The sequence below is a fragment of the Astatotilapia calliptera genome, chromosome 22, assembly GCF_964374335.1.
Source record: "Astatotilapia calliptera chromosome 22, fAstCal68.1, whole genome shotgun sequence".
Lineage (NCBI taxonomy): Eukaryota > Metazoa > Chordata > Actinopteri > Cichliformes > Cichlidae > Astatotilapia > Astatotilapia calliptera.
In genome coordinates this window covers 30,536,298-30,552,589 of record NC_137442.1, presented here as the reverse complement: position 1 = coordinate 30,552,589, position 16,292 = coordinate 30,536,298, and the positions used below count along the sequence as shown (strand labels likewise).

The following is a 16,292-nucleotide window of genomic DNA, read 5'->3' as shown; positions in this document are numbered from 1 at the left end:
GAGCATGTTTGGGATGCTCTGGATCGACGGATATGACAGCGTGTTCCAATTCCAGCCAATATTCAGCAACTTTGCTATTGAAGAGGAATAGACCAACCTTCCACAGCCCACAATCAACAACCTGATCAACTCTATGCGATGGAGATGTGTTGCACTGCATGAGGCAAATGGTGGCCACACCAGATACAGACTGGTTTTGCCACATCTGTGGCCTCGTGCTGTGTGATCAATTGCATATTTCAGAGTGGCCTTTTTATTGTGGGCAGGCTAAGGCACACCTGTGCAATATTCATGCTGTCTAATCGGCACCTTGACATACCACACCGGCGAGGTGGGATGGATAATCTCGGCAAAGGAGACGTGCTCACTAACACAGATTTAGACAGATTTGTGAACAACATTTGATAGTAATGGGTCCTTTGTGTATGTAGAAAATGTTTCAGATCTTTGAGTTCAGCTCATGAAAAATGGGAGCAAAAACAAAAGTGTGCGTTTAAATTTTTGTTCAGTGTAGATCTAGTCTTTCCCCTCAGAGAACCTGGGTTACAATGTAACCAACCGTTATGATTCTCCAATCTACATAACACAAAATTTCTGAACCTGTGCTGAATGAATTAAAGTAAACTGATTTTTTCTTTAACTACACTCAGAAAGAATTAGGCTGGACATTATAACTTCTCAACAATTTATCATTTTTTAGTTATCCACCATGGTTAGACTTTCATTTAAATTCCATCACTTTCTACAGAATGTTTTACCTGTTTGGAACATTCAACAGAAAAATCGTCACGCCAAAATATATAAAAGTTGATTTGAAATGCTGTTCTAGTTTCTGTAAACTTAGCAAGTGGCTAAACTCAACCCAAAGCTGAGACAGATCACTGGTGTTCTGGTTAAGTGCTTGAGACAAATTGCAATGCTGTAAAATGAACTAATAGAGCCAGACTGCTACTACCATTCCATAAGATCTTTTAAAGTAGTCAGCAAAACCACAATGTGATGTATCCACATGACAACTTCATGTGGTAAGTGAAGGGAGTAGCATTAAAAACAAACACTACTCCTACACTAGTTTCGCACCACCTCAGTAAAAACTACATTTGGCATTCCTTCTATGAGCGTCATATCAAAGAACAGATTTGTACTGAGTGTACTTATAAGGTGGTGACTGCTGCACTTCCTAACCTTAGAAAATCAACAAACAAATGCATATACTGTTTAGCGATATCAACTCTCCATATCTCAGGTGCATTTTAGAGTTGTTGCTCAAACAAATGTTAGGTGGTAGCCTGGTTGACTAAGCACCTACCCAAGGACATATCTTCACATCTCAACTGCCTCATGAGACTGATAAGAAACATAAGAAACTCAAATCACAGTGGACAAATACAATTTAAAATGTGCCTTATTAAGGCTAAATGATAGCGTATCACTACGTATGTGTATTTTGTAATTTTTTTGCTGCATTCATAACTTTAAGGTAGTATATTGTCCAGCACTCCGATTAGCTGGGTAGATGCCAGAAGTGGACACACCTCTAGATTATGACCAATCCGTCCAGAGGTTGAACCAATGCTACCTGTTTAACTTATTTTTTTAGGAAGTTTATTTCCCAGACTGGACGCATGAAAGACTGCGTGCAAGAACAGAAGTCATAAGGTAAGTTTCTTTTAGATACAGTCTCACATAAGTTATTTTTCATTTTAAAACTTTATTTAGAAAAAGAAATCCTTAAGTTTAATGGAAGAACTAAACGTGGAACACAGTTGAGGCAAGCTTCAGCTTAAACTCTTCTAAAGGTAGCCGAGGTAGAGAATCAAGTGTCTTTTGTGCTGTCGAGGGATTTTATGTTATAAACCAGTGAGCATTTCATTAATTATTAATGGCATATTTCTTTAAAAGTGTCAAATTTTGAACATAAGTGAAAACATGCTGTGAGAAGTGGGAGAGCTTTAGGTTTCAGAGCTTCCGAGCAAAAGTTTGATCAGAAATGGGAACACCTATTTGAAAGACCCACTGTTGGGAACAGATATTCTCTGGATGATTGCATAACTTTGCCTTTATGTTTTCTTTTTTTTCCTGCCTCCCCAAATATTCACAGCTTAAAAGAAACGTATTGAAGCCTGAACTCATGGATTGGAAAGTTCTTCAGGGTTTTCTCAGCGGAGTCAACAAGTACTCCACTGCCTTCGGAAGGATCTGGTTATCAGTGGTCTTTGTTTTCCGGGTGCTGATCTTCGTGGTGGCTGCTGAGCGAGTCTGGAGCGACGAGCAGGGGCACTTCGACTGCAACACCCGTCAGCCTGGTTGCACCAACATCTGTTATAATCACTTCTTCCCCATCTCCCACATTCGCCTTTGGGCCCTCCAACTTGTTTTCATCACTTGCCCTTCATTCATGGTGGTGCTCCACGTGGCTTACCGGGAAGAACGGGAACGCAAGTACCGAGCCAAGCACGGCGAGAACACTCGGCTCTACGACAACCCGGGACAAAAGCATGGCGGCCTGTGGTGGACGTACCTGATGAGCCTCTTCATCAAAACTGGTTTCGAGATCACTTTTCTCTACTTGCTCCACTACATCTACGATAGCTTTAAGCTGCCCAGGAAGGTTCAATGCGATGTCAGCCCCTGTCCAAATCTGGTCGACTGCTACGTGTCTCGACCCACTGAGAAAACCGTTTTTTCCTACTTCATGGTGGGGGCATCCGTCCTGTGTGTGGTGCTCAACATTTGTGAGATATTCTACATGATTGCGACCAGAGTGGTGAATCGAAAACAACACGGCAGCATCAGAATTGCATCGAGAAAGGTCCGCCCTGAAGTGGACTGCGACGCCTGCAAGTCCTCTCACGCTGAATAGCTGAAGACCCTTTTGGGGAACTAAAAATCAAGAAATCTTCTCATGCCCCTTATTAATCACCTATTTTTATGCATTAAATGTTAAGTAGTTTCACCTTTGGCTTTCAAATCTTTGATATGGTGTTCTGCACATTTGAAGATCCCTTCCTAATATCATTCAAATGTAAGATTATCCACTTGACATCTGACACCTCATATCAGCTTCAACTGAACTTAAGTGTGTGTGTGTGTTTTGTTAACCTTCAGAAGGGATCTCTCCACGGCCCTAATGGACACGATGATAATTTAGGCCTCTGCGTGTTGTTGAAAAGCACCCATGAAAAAAGGTGAACGCATTCAGGTTTATTGTATTTACATTTATAAAGTTTCCAAAATGTAATTTAATGTAAATGTTTTAATTCCCTGTTGTGATCTTACAAATAAATGTTTGATGAAATATCAAGAACTGATTTTCACATTATGGGCTGAACATTCACAGATTTGTGACTACAGACAGTACAACACTGAGCAAAAGTGACTATTAATTTGTTTGACTTAGTCGCTCAAAGTGACAAAAATAAACATTACAACTTGTATATATTTGTAAAAATCTGTAAAATGGTCATTCAGCTTCATATTTCTTCAATAGCGTCACTGATCCACTTGGTGGCAGTCAAGCCTTATTGGCATATGAAGGGACAGAACCCATCAGTGATATCCCCAGAGTTCCGTTGTTTTGTGACTGTTTACTATTTGGGCTTCTTTAAAAGATTATTTTGCTGTAGTTGCTACACATTCTTTTACTCTTGTGCAGCTTACTTATTTATTCAAACCAGCCACATATATTGAAGTTTGGACTTTTTTTTTAATGGCAACTGTCAAACTGTCAAAAGTTACATCACAATCATTCAAATATTTTTACATTTAAAAAGAAATCTATAGGCAGTGCCCTGTCTGCATCAAGGTTAGAGAATATTATATATATAATTATTGAATTTACTTTCGAAATAAAAGCATGTATTTAAAACAATTTATTCAGGGGAGAAAATTTTTAATCCCAATTTATTTTTCCACACAAGAAAGAATCAGTTTAAAGTACTAAATTCATCGTGTCTTTTCATAATAACAAAAAAGCTTATCGACAGTTTTGAAAACTCATCAAGTATGCTCCACTTTCAGGGATCATTGTTTTATTTTGAAAAGCGTCGTGCAGGAGTGTCAGAGACTGTGACTTTCTGTCCGACGGGATTGTGGAGATCACTTTGAAGAAGAAGCGAGAGCACGCTGACACCGTCCCACCCCAGGACAGCCTGTCTTTTGAATTAAAATAATTTAAAACAAACAAACAAAAAAACCTACCGAATGGTGACCTGACAGAGATGGGCGACACAGGTAACAAACAGGAGTGTGGGGGTTTGGGGATTTAATCGCCTGTAAAGTGCTGTCAGTGTTCCAGACTTCAGTGTTTGTTTGGGTGTGGTGGTGGTGTGGAACTAGTTTATCAGGTCACTTTTAATACCGCAATAACAGAGTGACTGCTTACTTTGGGCATTTTCTCTAAACGTTATCACCCTTTACTGGCAGATTCAAACAAACCCAGCACCGTGTTACATTGTCACAACTGTCATGCCTGTTTCACTTTACAAACGGCGCCCCATATGTGCGTGGATGTTTCACGTGGCAAGAGGCGAGTAAACATTGACCAGATATTTAGTTGTGAAACTGTTGTGGCTGGAATAAAGGAATAAATATGGATCTCACTTGGATGGATCGCCGTACGAAATGTATGCGAGGACCGGTGTCACGTGACTACACAAACCCCATCAATATTTATTATATAAATTGAGATGTGATCCAGATTTCATAAGAAAGGGAGCCCTGTTCATGCAAATTTTCTACTTCATAATTTTACTTTCTACTTGAGCAGCTTTGGCAGTTCAGAATAATCCTTCTTTCTATTAAACTGGGCCTTGGAGCATCCCTTGATTTTATCCAGCGTCTGTGTTAGCGCCTTTCCCCTTCCCTTAAAGCTTGCTTTCTTCTGATTGGCTGTTTCTAGTAAACAGAAGGTTTCAACAACAGGCTTTTCACAAGATGAGATTAAAGTTGATGTGCAAGCCTAAAAGTGACACAAACAGGGCGTGTGTCTTAGATGATGACATTGATGACATCACACAGAGCCAAGAGTAGATAAGCTTGTCAGGAACTGTATCTGTAGTTTCCGCTTTTGGATAAGAGGGATTATTGTGCATTACATGAAGCTAATGTGGGTTTATTGTGAGCATTGACTGGTTGAAAAGATGGGGGGGGGGGGGGGGGGGGAAGCATAACAGGCCAAGTGTAGATTTTTTTGTCTTGGAAATCTTTGGTCACCTCTTACACACTTGTTTGGGACAGCCTGCGCTCAGCAGCTAATTATTAACACGGCTGACATCTCCGCCGTGGTTTTGACCTGGCCCCTGTGTTTCTGATCAATACGGCGTGGATGACGTAAAGTCACCTCTCTCTGCTCTGCTGCTGTGGATCGACCTGCTTCTTTTCTCCCTCTCCCATCAGGACTGTGCTGCGACAGCCTGCAGGATCCCAAGGCCCTGATGAAGATGGGTCTGAGCGTGATTCTAGTCGGTCACGTGAACTTTCTGTTGGGAGCTCTGGTGCATGGCGTGGTGCTCAGGTACATCAGCATCAAAAACCAGGACCGTACCATGCAGTACGCCATCGCCAACGTGGTGGCCATCACATCTGGCATGCTGGTGAGCATTTTGGCACTAACAAGGATAGAGCTAGAGGACATCTCTGGGGAGGGAATTTTAGGAAATCTAATCTTTATTAATAACTGTATAAATCCCACTGTGGCTAATTTAGCTCGGAGAAGCTTGTTGTGCATAAAACACAGTAACATCCAAACAAACACGTGAGCTAAAGCATCAAAAACCTTTACTAGCAGGTAAGGTATAACGATGCCCTGAAGGTAACAAAGAGAACTGACCTGCAAGACCACATTCAAAAAGAGCCAAAACACCCCCAATCCTCCTCTCTGGAGGATTGGTTAAAAAAATGTCATCTTTGCTTCACTCCTGTGATTTTAGAACAGGTTTTAACTATTTAAAAATAAATCTTTGGCATGAATACTACTTCTACTATTATCACTAACAATAACGACAACAATAATAATAATAATGATAAAATATTGCCTTTTCGTTATTATTTATAGTTAGGGTTTTCCAAAATACCATATGCTACAACATGCAATATACAAACATAAACATATTCTAGTTTTTCATGCTTTCTGTTAGCTTAGTGATGCTAAAGCTTGAAAATGTGCAACAGACTGGAAAGAAGTTTGCCCTCAGACTAAAAGTTCACTCTCAGTGCTGCAGCCAGTGTAAACTTTTCAGCTGCCACTCCCATTCAGTCGGGGAATAGTCATTTGTGACTAAAGCTTTATTTGCTTGATCATACTCTGTCACCCTGAGTGTCACACATCCAAAACAGTGTGGACGAGTTAAGGTCACGTGGAGCAGTGTGCAGATAAAGATGGTGGTGAGACGCGACAGGCCGGTGCGCGGGTTTTGTAAAGCCGATGGTGATTTTGTGTGTGTGTGTGCGTGCTTGTTTGTTTTCTTTGTGCAGGGTAAGAATTCTTTTACGTGCGTACGTTTTATTAAAGTATTACCAATGTTGCCTTCCCTCGTGGTGATGACAGCACAAAAAACAATAGAATTAACTGTTTTTCAGGATTCATAAGTTATAAATCTGTAGACAAATTCACAGCTGTGAAGTAAAAATATACTTTACTGTACTTAAGAAGATTTTTCAGATGTCTTTACTTTACCTTTTCAGCTTTTTACTTGTACTCCCTACATTTTAACCAAGATATCTGCACTTTCTACTCATTACATTTTCCAAACAAGTTCTTTACTCCATGTTTAACGCTTTTGAGGGGGCTATTATTTCCTGACATTGCTAATGTTCAAACATTAAAGTGATTGGAGGCTAAATGGGGAGAACAAGAAAAAGGACAATCAGTCCTGCTGGTGTCTCCATCACTGGTGCTTATTACAAAGAAATCTAAGAGGCAAAAAAACCCAAATATATAATCTATACACATTATATCATTTGTTGTACTATACTCAGGGGTTAAGTGGGCCGGAACAATCTGGGATGGCTTTTTTGGTGCAGATCGTCCAAAAGTTGTGGTTGAAGTACTTAAACATCTAGCTAGCGCTACAGAAGAGGCGCTAGCGTAAATTAAGTAACTTTTTGTTTGTTCAGGGGTTTGTTTTGGTAGCAGGTAATTTCAAATAAGTTTCTAAAAGCTCAAGAGATATCAACAAATACACTATCTATTTGTATGCAGTTGGTCACGCGTTACGTCTGTTGGCTAAAGATCCAGCTGCTGAATTTCCCAGGAAAAGAAGAGTGCTCGATAAGTTCACTCAGAGCTACCATCTGATAATCCCGTTGATCCTGCATCGTCATCGGTCCAGGATCAAGATTCCAGCTGACCAATGATGTTGTCTGAGGAGTCAGTTAGCATTAGCCAGGAAGTTAGCTAATGCTTTTAAAAACTATTGCTAGATAACCAGCATGAGTAGCGTAAATTTGGAGTAACAGCAAAGCTGATAATATTGATAATATACACATTATATAATATAACTTAATAAAGGAAACACTTGACATGCTTACATTTTTTCCAGACGAGAGTTTCTTATAAACAAAGGCTTTTTTCTTTTTCTCCGAATTCCAAAGTTATGACACAACGTGATCAATCAATTGCAATGTCGATCCTGGAACAACATTATTATCATAATGCATGATTAACACCAACACAGGGATATGGCCAGATACGCTCAATCAGAGATGGAGAAAGATGTAAGACAGATAAGACGGGCTTTTACGCTGCCCTCACATGCTGAATGTCACTTTGCTTCCAAATAACAGATGGTTATCGGAATTCAAATTTTAAAATGATAAGGTTTGTATTCATGTTTGTGGGAGGTTCAAAAAGCTGGTAGAAATATCCAAAGAGTTACTTTTTACTTTCTGGCTTTTCTCTCTTACTTGAGTTAATAAATTGAATCAGTACATTAACATTTACCAAAGTACTTGTTATCACAATCATCTGTATGTCTGCTTTAGTGATGAATGTGCTCACTTTTGCCATCTCTGGACAAATATCACAGGCTTAAGTTGACTTTTCGTTTCTAATCTGCAGCTCCGGCCTTTGGTTAATTGGACTACCCCAACTCTAGTTAAAAGTTGCTGATGTCGTTCATAGGGGATTGATGTGATGTGCTCGTTACATATAAGAATGAAACAAAGTCACAATGACTCTGCTGTAAGATGTGACCACATTTTAAGACAGGGTTCACTTCTGACCGTTCTTTGGGTTTGTGCCATAAATGATTCTCCTTGCTGCTATGAGGAAGCAATTCTGAGAATGACATGCAGCACATTTGTTTGTATGTGAAAATAGGTCAGTGTTAAAGTTCATTAAAACCATTTTTAATGTATAAAGAACTCTAGAATAATGTTTAATCTCTCTCTGAAAAATGTGGCTTGTGTAGGAATCTGAGTGGTTTTCACTTAGTTTGAGCCACTCTGTGAAAATGCTGCTCCTCAGGTCTCCTAAAAATATCTTTCAAAAATACAGAGGCACTTAAAGATGTGTTTGAATTGCTTGCAGTGCGTTCCCTGTTTTGTTTTTGGGTTGTTTTTTTTTGGGTTTTTTTAATGTCATCTGTGTTCTTTCCGCAGGGAGTTGTTGCTGGTATTCTGGCTATCGTCCTCTCTAAAAACAAGAAGAGTAAATCCCTGGTTAGTATCTCTGCAGTATGCTTTTTAATCTCAATATCTGGAGAGTAGGTTCCTTTCTCCTTGTGTTATCCACCTTTTCTCCTTTGCTTTTCTTATTGATCTAACATTACTGTGCCAGAGCGGTACCTTCACAGCGCTCCAGCACTCTGCTCGCCTGCTTCTGCTTTGATATTTTACAGCTTCCTCACCTCTTTCTCTCTGTCGTGACTTAAAAAAAAGCCTGCACATTGCCTCAGGTGTCTGAATTCAGCCCTGCAGAGCTGGATTTGTGTGTGTGTTTCTGTTTTTCCCCCCCCCCTCTCACTCCCTGCATCTCCTCTATGTTTATTCAGTTAGCTGTCGGGCTGCTCAGACGGGACTGACGAGGCAGCTTGCTCATGAGTGAGCTGTAGCTTGATAAACCACTCCGGTTTCCTTTGTTAGCGAGTGCCTCTGTGAAGCAGGCTGTGAGGCGGCAGTTTGAGTCCATTACATCTTGTTATGTAACTCAGTCATCCACTTCAAGTGATGAGTGAACACGGGCCTTTCTTGCATGTGGCTGCTGTAGGTGTTTTTTTTTTTTTTTTTTTTCTTTTTACTGGCCTTATCGGGTTTTGATTTAACAGCTCAGTCATCTTCGCAAATTGACTTTAAATATCTGGGCACGCTGATTAGCTGCATCTCACCTTCTGTAAATTCGGGATAGGTTTCTCCACCCAGCGTATCATTCATTATCGTGCATCATTCATTTGTAATACAAGTATGGCTAAGGCTTGCATAATCAGTCTATTTTCTTATCTTCTTATCATGCATGGAGGCTGGAGCTTATTCCTGTTGCATTGTCCAAGAGGCGTGCTACATCCTGAATGGATTACTATTATTTTTTTCTTTTTTAAAACAAATCATAAGTAGTTCCTTAGAACAGGCGATGACTGTACTTAGGAAACACCATTTGTAAAACATCAGGAAATAAACTGCAATGTTTGTGTTCATGGTTAAATTGGACTTTAGTTCCCATTTAAAATTGTTTCTAACCCAAGCTTTTTATTGTGATCAAATCAAAATTTTCATTTCAAATCTATAACCCACAGTCTACTTGTGTTTTGTGGACTTGGAGAAGGCATTCAGCCGCATCCCTCCGAGTGTCCTGTTGGGGGTGCTACAGGCTATGGGGTGTTTGCTGTAGATCTACAGCAGGAGCTTGATCGAAACTACTGACAATAACCCAGACTCGTTCCCAGTGGGTGTCGGACTTTGCTACGCCTGCCCTTTGTCACAGATTCTTTTCAGATATTATGGACATAGGTTTTAGGTGTAGCCAGGTGGCAGTAGGCTTTCACTTTAGTGGCCTCAGAATCTCATCTCTGCTTTTTGTAGATGATGTGATTCTGTTGGCATCCAGCTGTCCTCGCCAACCGGCCCTGAACAATTGGTAGAAAATGGATGGATTGCTAAGCCCCTAATCACACAGGCCTATCTTAATTGCCGACTGGTTGGTGAGTGGTTGTTGGAGGTTGTTTGTTGTGATGGGTCACAGAAGGAGTGCTGCAGCAACCCCCAACCTCTGAAACCAACACTTGGCAAAAGGAGCAACATACAAACAGGCAACCACAGCAATGTTTTTAGCAACAAAAGCAATTGCAAGGAGGTTGTCAGCACAGCTGTATAAGTTCTTACAACTAGTTTCACCTAGCAGCAGCTAACAACCTCCAGCAACCACTTGCAAACAATTTAGGGAATATAAATTTTTCCCTAGCAACTAGGGGCTAGCAGAAGGCATTGCAGGTTTTTAAGCCTGTATGATTGGGGCTTTAGCAGTCGATTTCACAGCAACTGCCAGCAGCCTCTAGCAAGTACTTGCAACAGATTGGGTAACATTTTTTTTTAATAACAACCAATGGTTGCCAGGCAGTCTTTTAACGCTCTCTAATCCTGTGTGAGCCTAAGGCTGCTATCTGTAGCTTTTACTGTGCAGCCATCAACATTCAAATCATAATGTGTTTTGAGAGCCTATTATGTTATGCTACGCTACGCTATGCGACGCTATGCTAGGTTATGGCAGTGCAGTCAGGACAAGCAAGGCGAGAGAACATGTCCAAGCAGAGAAAAACCGATTTCTTTTGGGGTTTTGGTTTAGTTTTTTTTTTTTTTGTAATTTAGGGTTGTTGTTTTTTTGTGTGTTGAGGGAGCTCAACTCTTTGAAGACAGAAACACAATATTCAGACACAGGAGTTCTTTTGACAAGAACACTTATCTTGGTATATGAAATCTGATAGGCTGCATAATGACAAATTGCGATAAATGGAGGGACACAACAATTTAAAGTCTACTTAATCAAAAGCATGGTTAAAGTCCAGCCATCCATCCATTTTCCTCTGCTTATCCAATTAAGGGTCACGGAGGCAGCTGGATCATATCATAGAGGCAGAGGACGCCAGTCCACCACAGAGCTAACAAAGAGAGACAGACAACCATTCATACTCACATTCATACCTATGGTCAATTTACCTAACCCCATTTGTGTGTTTGGACTGTGGGAGGAAGCCAGTATAACTGGAGAGCCCACAGACACAGGGAGAACATGCAAACTCCACACTGCACCCCCTTGTTGAAGTGAGGTTGTTAAATATCAAACTGTTTTGTTTGTTTTTGTCGAGTTAGTCTTGCTGTTCTTTGCATATTTCCTTATGAGCATCAGTCAAAATCCTGCTCCTGCTTTTGCTTGCTTTACTATCCTAACTAACCCTGTTTGTATTGCAAACTTCTTGTTGTGGGTGGGGAGGATGAGGAGTCTATGGCAGTGAATCAGCACGCACAGTAGCAGGAGTGGAACCAGAATCATTAATACACCTGTGCTTTTGTTGCTCTGACATGTCAGAGCGGCTGCTGTGAATAATCTCAGCTCTACTAATGTTTGTTTCTCTTTTGCTGTCTTTTTCTTTTCTTTTTTTTTTAAAGTCTATTTCCAGCCGGAGATGCCCCAGTTTCCCAGCTGGGAGAATTTTTCTTTCCTGATCATCTAAGTTGTGCTTCTCTCTTCCTTTCCCCTAGACGTGGTCTCTCTTCACAGTGAGTCTGGTTGCGTCTTTCACGGCAGCGGCTTCAGCCATTGGCCTTTTTGTATCCGTGGTGAGGGCCATTGTTCACGGTGGGCGGAGCTTCATGACTTTCTGCCGCTTCCCTGACGCCACCGGCTACTCCAGCGTCACCAACGAGTGTCCCTTTGACCCCACACGCATCTACGTGAGTGCATTAGTGTGCGCGCCACAGATGCTGAGATCAAGGCGTGACCTGTGACCTTTTCTGCAGCAGATGGCTCTTTGAACAGCTGACTGTTGTGACATAATCACAACAGAGGCTATGCATCATGGTGGCAGCATTCCCTTTTGTACTGTGTGTGTGTGTGTGTGTGTGTGTGTGTACATACATAAGGGTGTGGGAGAAGGAGTGGGAGGCTGGGTGTCTGTCTTCTCTGTCACTCAGGCTGTCGCGCTTGTGCGGCTGACGGACTGGTGGCACAAACGCTGACCTGACCCCGTCAGCTAGCTCCGGGCTGCGTCCAGACACCGTTACGCTGTCAGACGCACTAAGCCTCACGGAAACATCCGCACATCAGCAACACTTTGGCGTTTTAACACCCAATGTAGTTGACAATTTGTTGCATCAGTCACCTTCATCTTAGAGTGGATTTATTCTTGGCACGGGGGTTAATGGCACAGCTGCTGCACGCGGTGTAGGTTATCATTTGTAAGTAGCACAGACACGGCCCTGGGCAGACAGTCCCCACCGCCACCGTGTTTGTATTCTTTCAGTCAATTGTGTGGCTCAGTGAGTGGGAGGGCTTCACTTGTCTAAATATTGAAAAGGAGACTGCCATCGTGCAGTCGTGTCTGCAGTGCAGATCGTCACTCATCATGATAGAGAGCGGTAATCACAGGGTAGCATGTTATGCCTCGTTTCTACATTGTTTCTCTGGGTGAACAGATATGTTTCCGTTTGAATCAATACATCTGTGTAAGTCATTTAACCATGATTGTAACCTCCTGTGGATCGTGCTTTTATTTACTTTATTTAGTGCCCTACACCGGATGATTGGGATGAGAACAGGGCAAATCATCCTGAAGATCACAAAAGACAGTTAAAGCAACGACTACCTCAGACGTACTACCTTAAAACCCTGACATTCAAGCTGCTTTAAATAACACAGGTGTTTTCACATTATAGTATAGCTGAAGAAGCCAAAAATGCACTAGTGCTGCTTGTTATTCCATTACAGTGGTCCCTCGCTATAACGGTTCACTTTTCATTCAGCTTGTCAACTTTACATAAATCTTCCATCGCTAGCAGCGTGAGTCTGAAGTGCTGTACAGTATGTAAGTTTTCTCCCCGACAAACACAACAATGTCGATGAAATGTTTTGCACCGTCAAAGGAAACCATGGGTGCCTTTGGTTTCATTCTATAATACTGAACTTATTTTTCTACGAAGGTTTGAACTTTGAGAGAAAAGTGTGAAAATGTTCATGCCTGTCTGAGAAAAGTGTATAAAGTGTGCAGTGAGGGATTTTACAGCCTTAAAACATCTATAATAAATGTAAAAAATAATATAAGGTTGGCTACTTTGCCGATTTCACCTATCACCGGTTATTTTTAGAAAGTAACTCCTGCGATAAACGAGGGACCACTGTATATACAGAATTATTTTGTTCAATATTGAGATTACAATTGCTCATAGACCTAAAAATAATTAATAACAAGTACATTTATTAGAATTTAAGCAAAGAGAAGAAACTTGTCTTGTTAATTATGTGGATTTCTTCGTGTTTTATTTAGAATTCCTCTGAATAAATAAATCAGTGTGAACCTGCCACAGTCTGACAGGACGTGAACGGGAGTGGTAGAAGGAAATGAAGCTAAAAGGAAAAGTGGGGGAATTATTGCAAACCTGAGTACATAATGTAAAGCGTAATAATAGGATTCCTATTGAAGCTCCTGGCACAGTTTTTGTGCTGATGTTAATGCCAGAGGAAGATTGTGGTTACGGAGTCTGTATTTAGTATTTAGCGACCCTCGCTCTCCATCTTTGTCTGCTGACACTTTGCGGCTGCGTTGCTGTGCAATCATACCACTTACAGGTGATCCTGAAATATCTAGGAGGGAAGACAAACTCTCCAGCTGCAGCAGTGCCATCCTATTACAGTACCATTCTCTGACCTCTTTAGAACGACCCTCAAAGACTTGGAAAGACAGACTGCATGACTGGGTGCTTGGTTTTATTCCCCGGTGGCAATGCGACTAAAAACACCTGAATTCAAATCTTAAGAGGTGTGGCTCAATACTTTTGTTAATATAGTAAGTAGCTACCATCAAAGCTTATTAAAAAGAGAGAAAATGGGTTCAATAAGTCAACAGAGAGCTGTGAAACAAAACTTGAGCAATACTTATCTGAAATTTAGACAAGTTGTAAGATTTAAACCCAAGTTCTTCTGCTTTCTTTCTGGAATGAGGGTTGGATTATCATCTTTGGTGTGTTTCTTCCTCATTTTACAGCCACATAAAGTTTGTGATGGACCAAATTTAAGCTGGACCCCAGAGCATCAAGTTTTGTCTTAGTCTATTGAGACTGCAGACCATGCTGTTCACTCAGTGCTGTGTATTAGCTAGCGGCCTCCAATATGGCTGCCGGAGGGTACATTACATCACCTGAGAGTGTATTTTGGACTTTTCTGGCACACATGCATGCTTAGAAGCAGTAATGATGGTTATGCAAGCCTTATGTTCTGTGCTTCCTGCATATTTCATCATGATTTACAAAGAGAGCTCCAAATTTCGAGCGGTGCACTTTTTTATTCTCTTTGTAGTCTGCGAGTCAGTGTGCCCAACAACAAAAGGCATCTCTATTTCTTTGAATTCCCTCTGTAGCATTTCATGCTGATACTCTGCTCTGCATATTTTATCCAGCCTCTCCTGTGCAAACTGAAATTCCCACAGCAGGGCTGCAAACCAGAAGTTTTTTGGTTTGCAGCCCTGCTGTGCAATCTGAGAACACGTTCACTTCTGTATCACATTATTATCTATACAGTTTCCCCATTTTATGTGAGACTGCAGAGCACCTTTACAGATATTGTTCTCTGAATGGTCCAGCTGGTGTTTCCCCCCAGCTCATCTTCACCTTCTCCCTCCCCAGAGTACGACTCTGATCCTTTGGGTGCCTTTAATCGTGACTTGTCTCATCCAGCTGGTGTTTTGTGCCCGCTGCCTTGCTGTCTGCATTTCCTTTCTGGGTCTGCCTTGCTGTCCTACCAGGAAGAGACCCAGAGGCAGATCGGTGAGATTTTGACTCGGGCATCTATTGAACTCTACTGGCAGTCTGTGCACTATAACTAAAGCCATTTTTTGGTGTCTCTGTAGATTAACGCTGTGGTGCCAATCGAGAAAGGTGCTTCTCCTCACTATTCTAGACCTCCAAGTAGCTACAATGAACCTGCCCCTGGGCATACAGAGCCTCCAAGAACCTACAGCCAACCACCAAGAAGGAGCACAGCAACTCCACAACGCCAGCACCGAACTCCCACCCCTCCACAGTATCTTCCTCGTCAGGACCACAGTCTTCCTCCCTCGGAGAGGCAACCTCTTCGCCAGCCACACAGAGTGAGATCAGACAGAGAAAGGCAAGTAACAAGAGCTGGAAGCCAGCAAATGGCGACGGAGCAACACCGGCTCTTGCAAAGGGGTGCGCTGGAAAGGTCCAGCTTCTGGATATAGCGTTATTTAACGCAGCAGATCTACTCGAAGAGCCAGAAAAAGTCTTATGAGGTTCCAGCTACAGTACTTGGAGTCAAACTTCATGCTCATAACCTGTCAGTACTTTAAAGCTCTGGCCTCAGATGAAGATGTTTCTTTAAGAGGAAGTGATCTATGAATATTCTGAGGCCCAGATTATTTCCCAGTTATGGGAATTTGTCAGTTCTCATTCTTGTCATCGTGTTGAACAAAATATGCACATCAGGAGGAGAGATGCTGCAAAGAGAGGACACAGTGCCGGGTCTGAATGGGATTATGAGAAATAGCTGGTCAGTTTGTTGTCAAGGGTTGGATGAATGATCCGATGTCGCTGTGATGTCAGCTGTTCGGACCTGTTTAAAACTCGATTCACACTTTCCCATTATAAAGCCATGAGGCAGGGCTAATCTGGAAGTTAGCGCTCTCCAACACTGAAATCTCTACCACAATTCAAAGCTCAGTATTTCACACACGCCAAAATGTGACCACAAAATGTTTTCATTTTGGGGTTTTTTGGTGGGTTCTTTTGCACAATGCCAACAGAATTGGAAGAACAAGATGAAAATATTCTTTATTCTGACTTTGTTGGGATGTAAATGAGCTGCTCTCCTGGTGTTACAATGCTTTTCCTCTTTTTTGTTGAGGATAGAGTCTCAGGTTTGCCTAACAGGGTATGAGATGCATTTTGTTTTCTTCTTTTAGCTCAAGTCAAATTAGCACTGCACATGTTGTTTTTTTATTTCTTAAGTAAATAAAGTTTTTATTCAAGAAACCACACCATTGTTATGTGTTTTGTTTCTGAACTTTGGCACCAAAACATTTTTAGCACATGGTAACCCCAGCAGCTCGTGAGTGACCTGACAGGTAGGA

General features: G+C 41.5%; 2 protein-coding genes across 3 annotated transcripts; both read left to right on the top strand.

Annotated features, from left to right (window-relative positions):
- The first annotated feature begins 1,657 nt into the window (after window positions 1–1,657).
- On the top strand, window positions 1,658–3,418 carry LOC113014210 (gap junction beta-3 protein-like). Its single transcript, XM_026155593.2, has one exon. The coding sequence runs from the start codon at window positions 2,063–2,065 to the stop codon at window positions 2,861–2,863; it is 801 nt and encodes a 266-aa protein (XP_026011378.2). The 5' UTR covers window positions 1,658–2,062; the 3' UTR covers window positions 2,864–3,418.
- Window positions 3,419–4,080: 662 nt separating this feature from the next.
- On the top strand, window positions 4,081–16,197 carry LOC113014208 (transmembrane protein 54-like). Of its 2 annotated transcripts, XM_026155590.2 has the most exons (6): window positions 4,081–4,233; window positions 5,398–5,594; window positions 8,602–8,661; window positions 11,692–11,883; window positions 14,827–14,967; window positions 15,051–16,197. In XM_026155590.2, exons 1-6 carry the CDS (start codon window positions 4,221–4,223, stop codon window positions 15,402–15,404), a joined length of 957 nt encoding a protein of 318 aa, XP_026011375.1. In that variant the 5' UTR covers window positions 4,081–4,220; the 3' UTR covers window positions 15,405–16,197. The 2 variants fall into 2 exon arrangements, with proteins under 2 accessions (XP_026011375.1, XP_080151845.1); XM_080295719.1 differs by lacking the exon at window positions 14,827–14,967.
- Window positions 16,198–16,292: the final 95 nt, after the last annotated feature.

What these genes read in the sequence shown, in the direction of transcription:
- LOC113014210 (XM_026155593.2), top strand. Translation starts at nt 2,063, where the DNA reads ATGTTTTCTTTTTTTTCCTGCCTCCCCAAATATTCACAGCTTAAAAGA.
- LOC113014208 (XM_026155590.2), top strand. An exon ending in CCATCACATCTGGCATGCTG is followed by an intron (nt 5,595 to 8,601) that starts GTGAGCATTTTG and finishes TTCTTTCCGCAG; the next exon opens with GGAGTTGTTGCTGGTATTCT. An exon ending in ACAAGAAGAGTAAATCCCTG is followed by an intron (nt 8,662 to 11,691) that starts GTTAGTATCTCT and finishes CCTTTCCCCTAG; the next exon opens with ACGTGGTCTCTCTTCACAGT.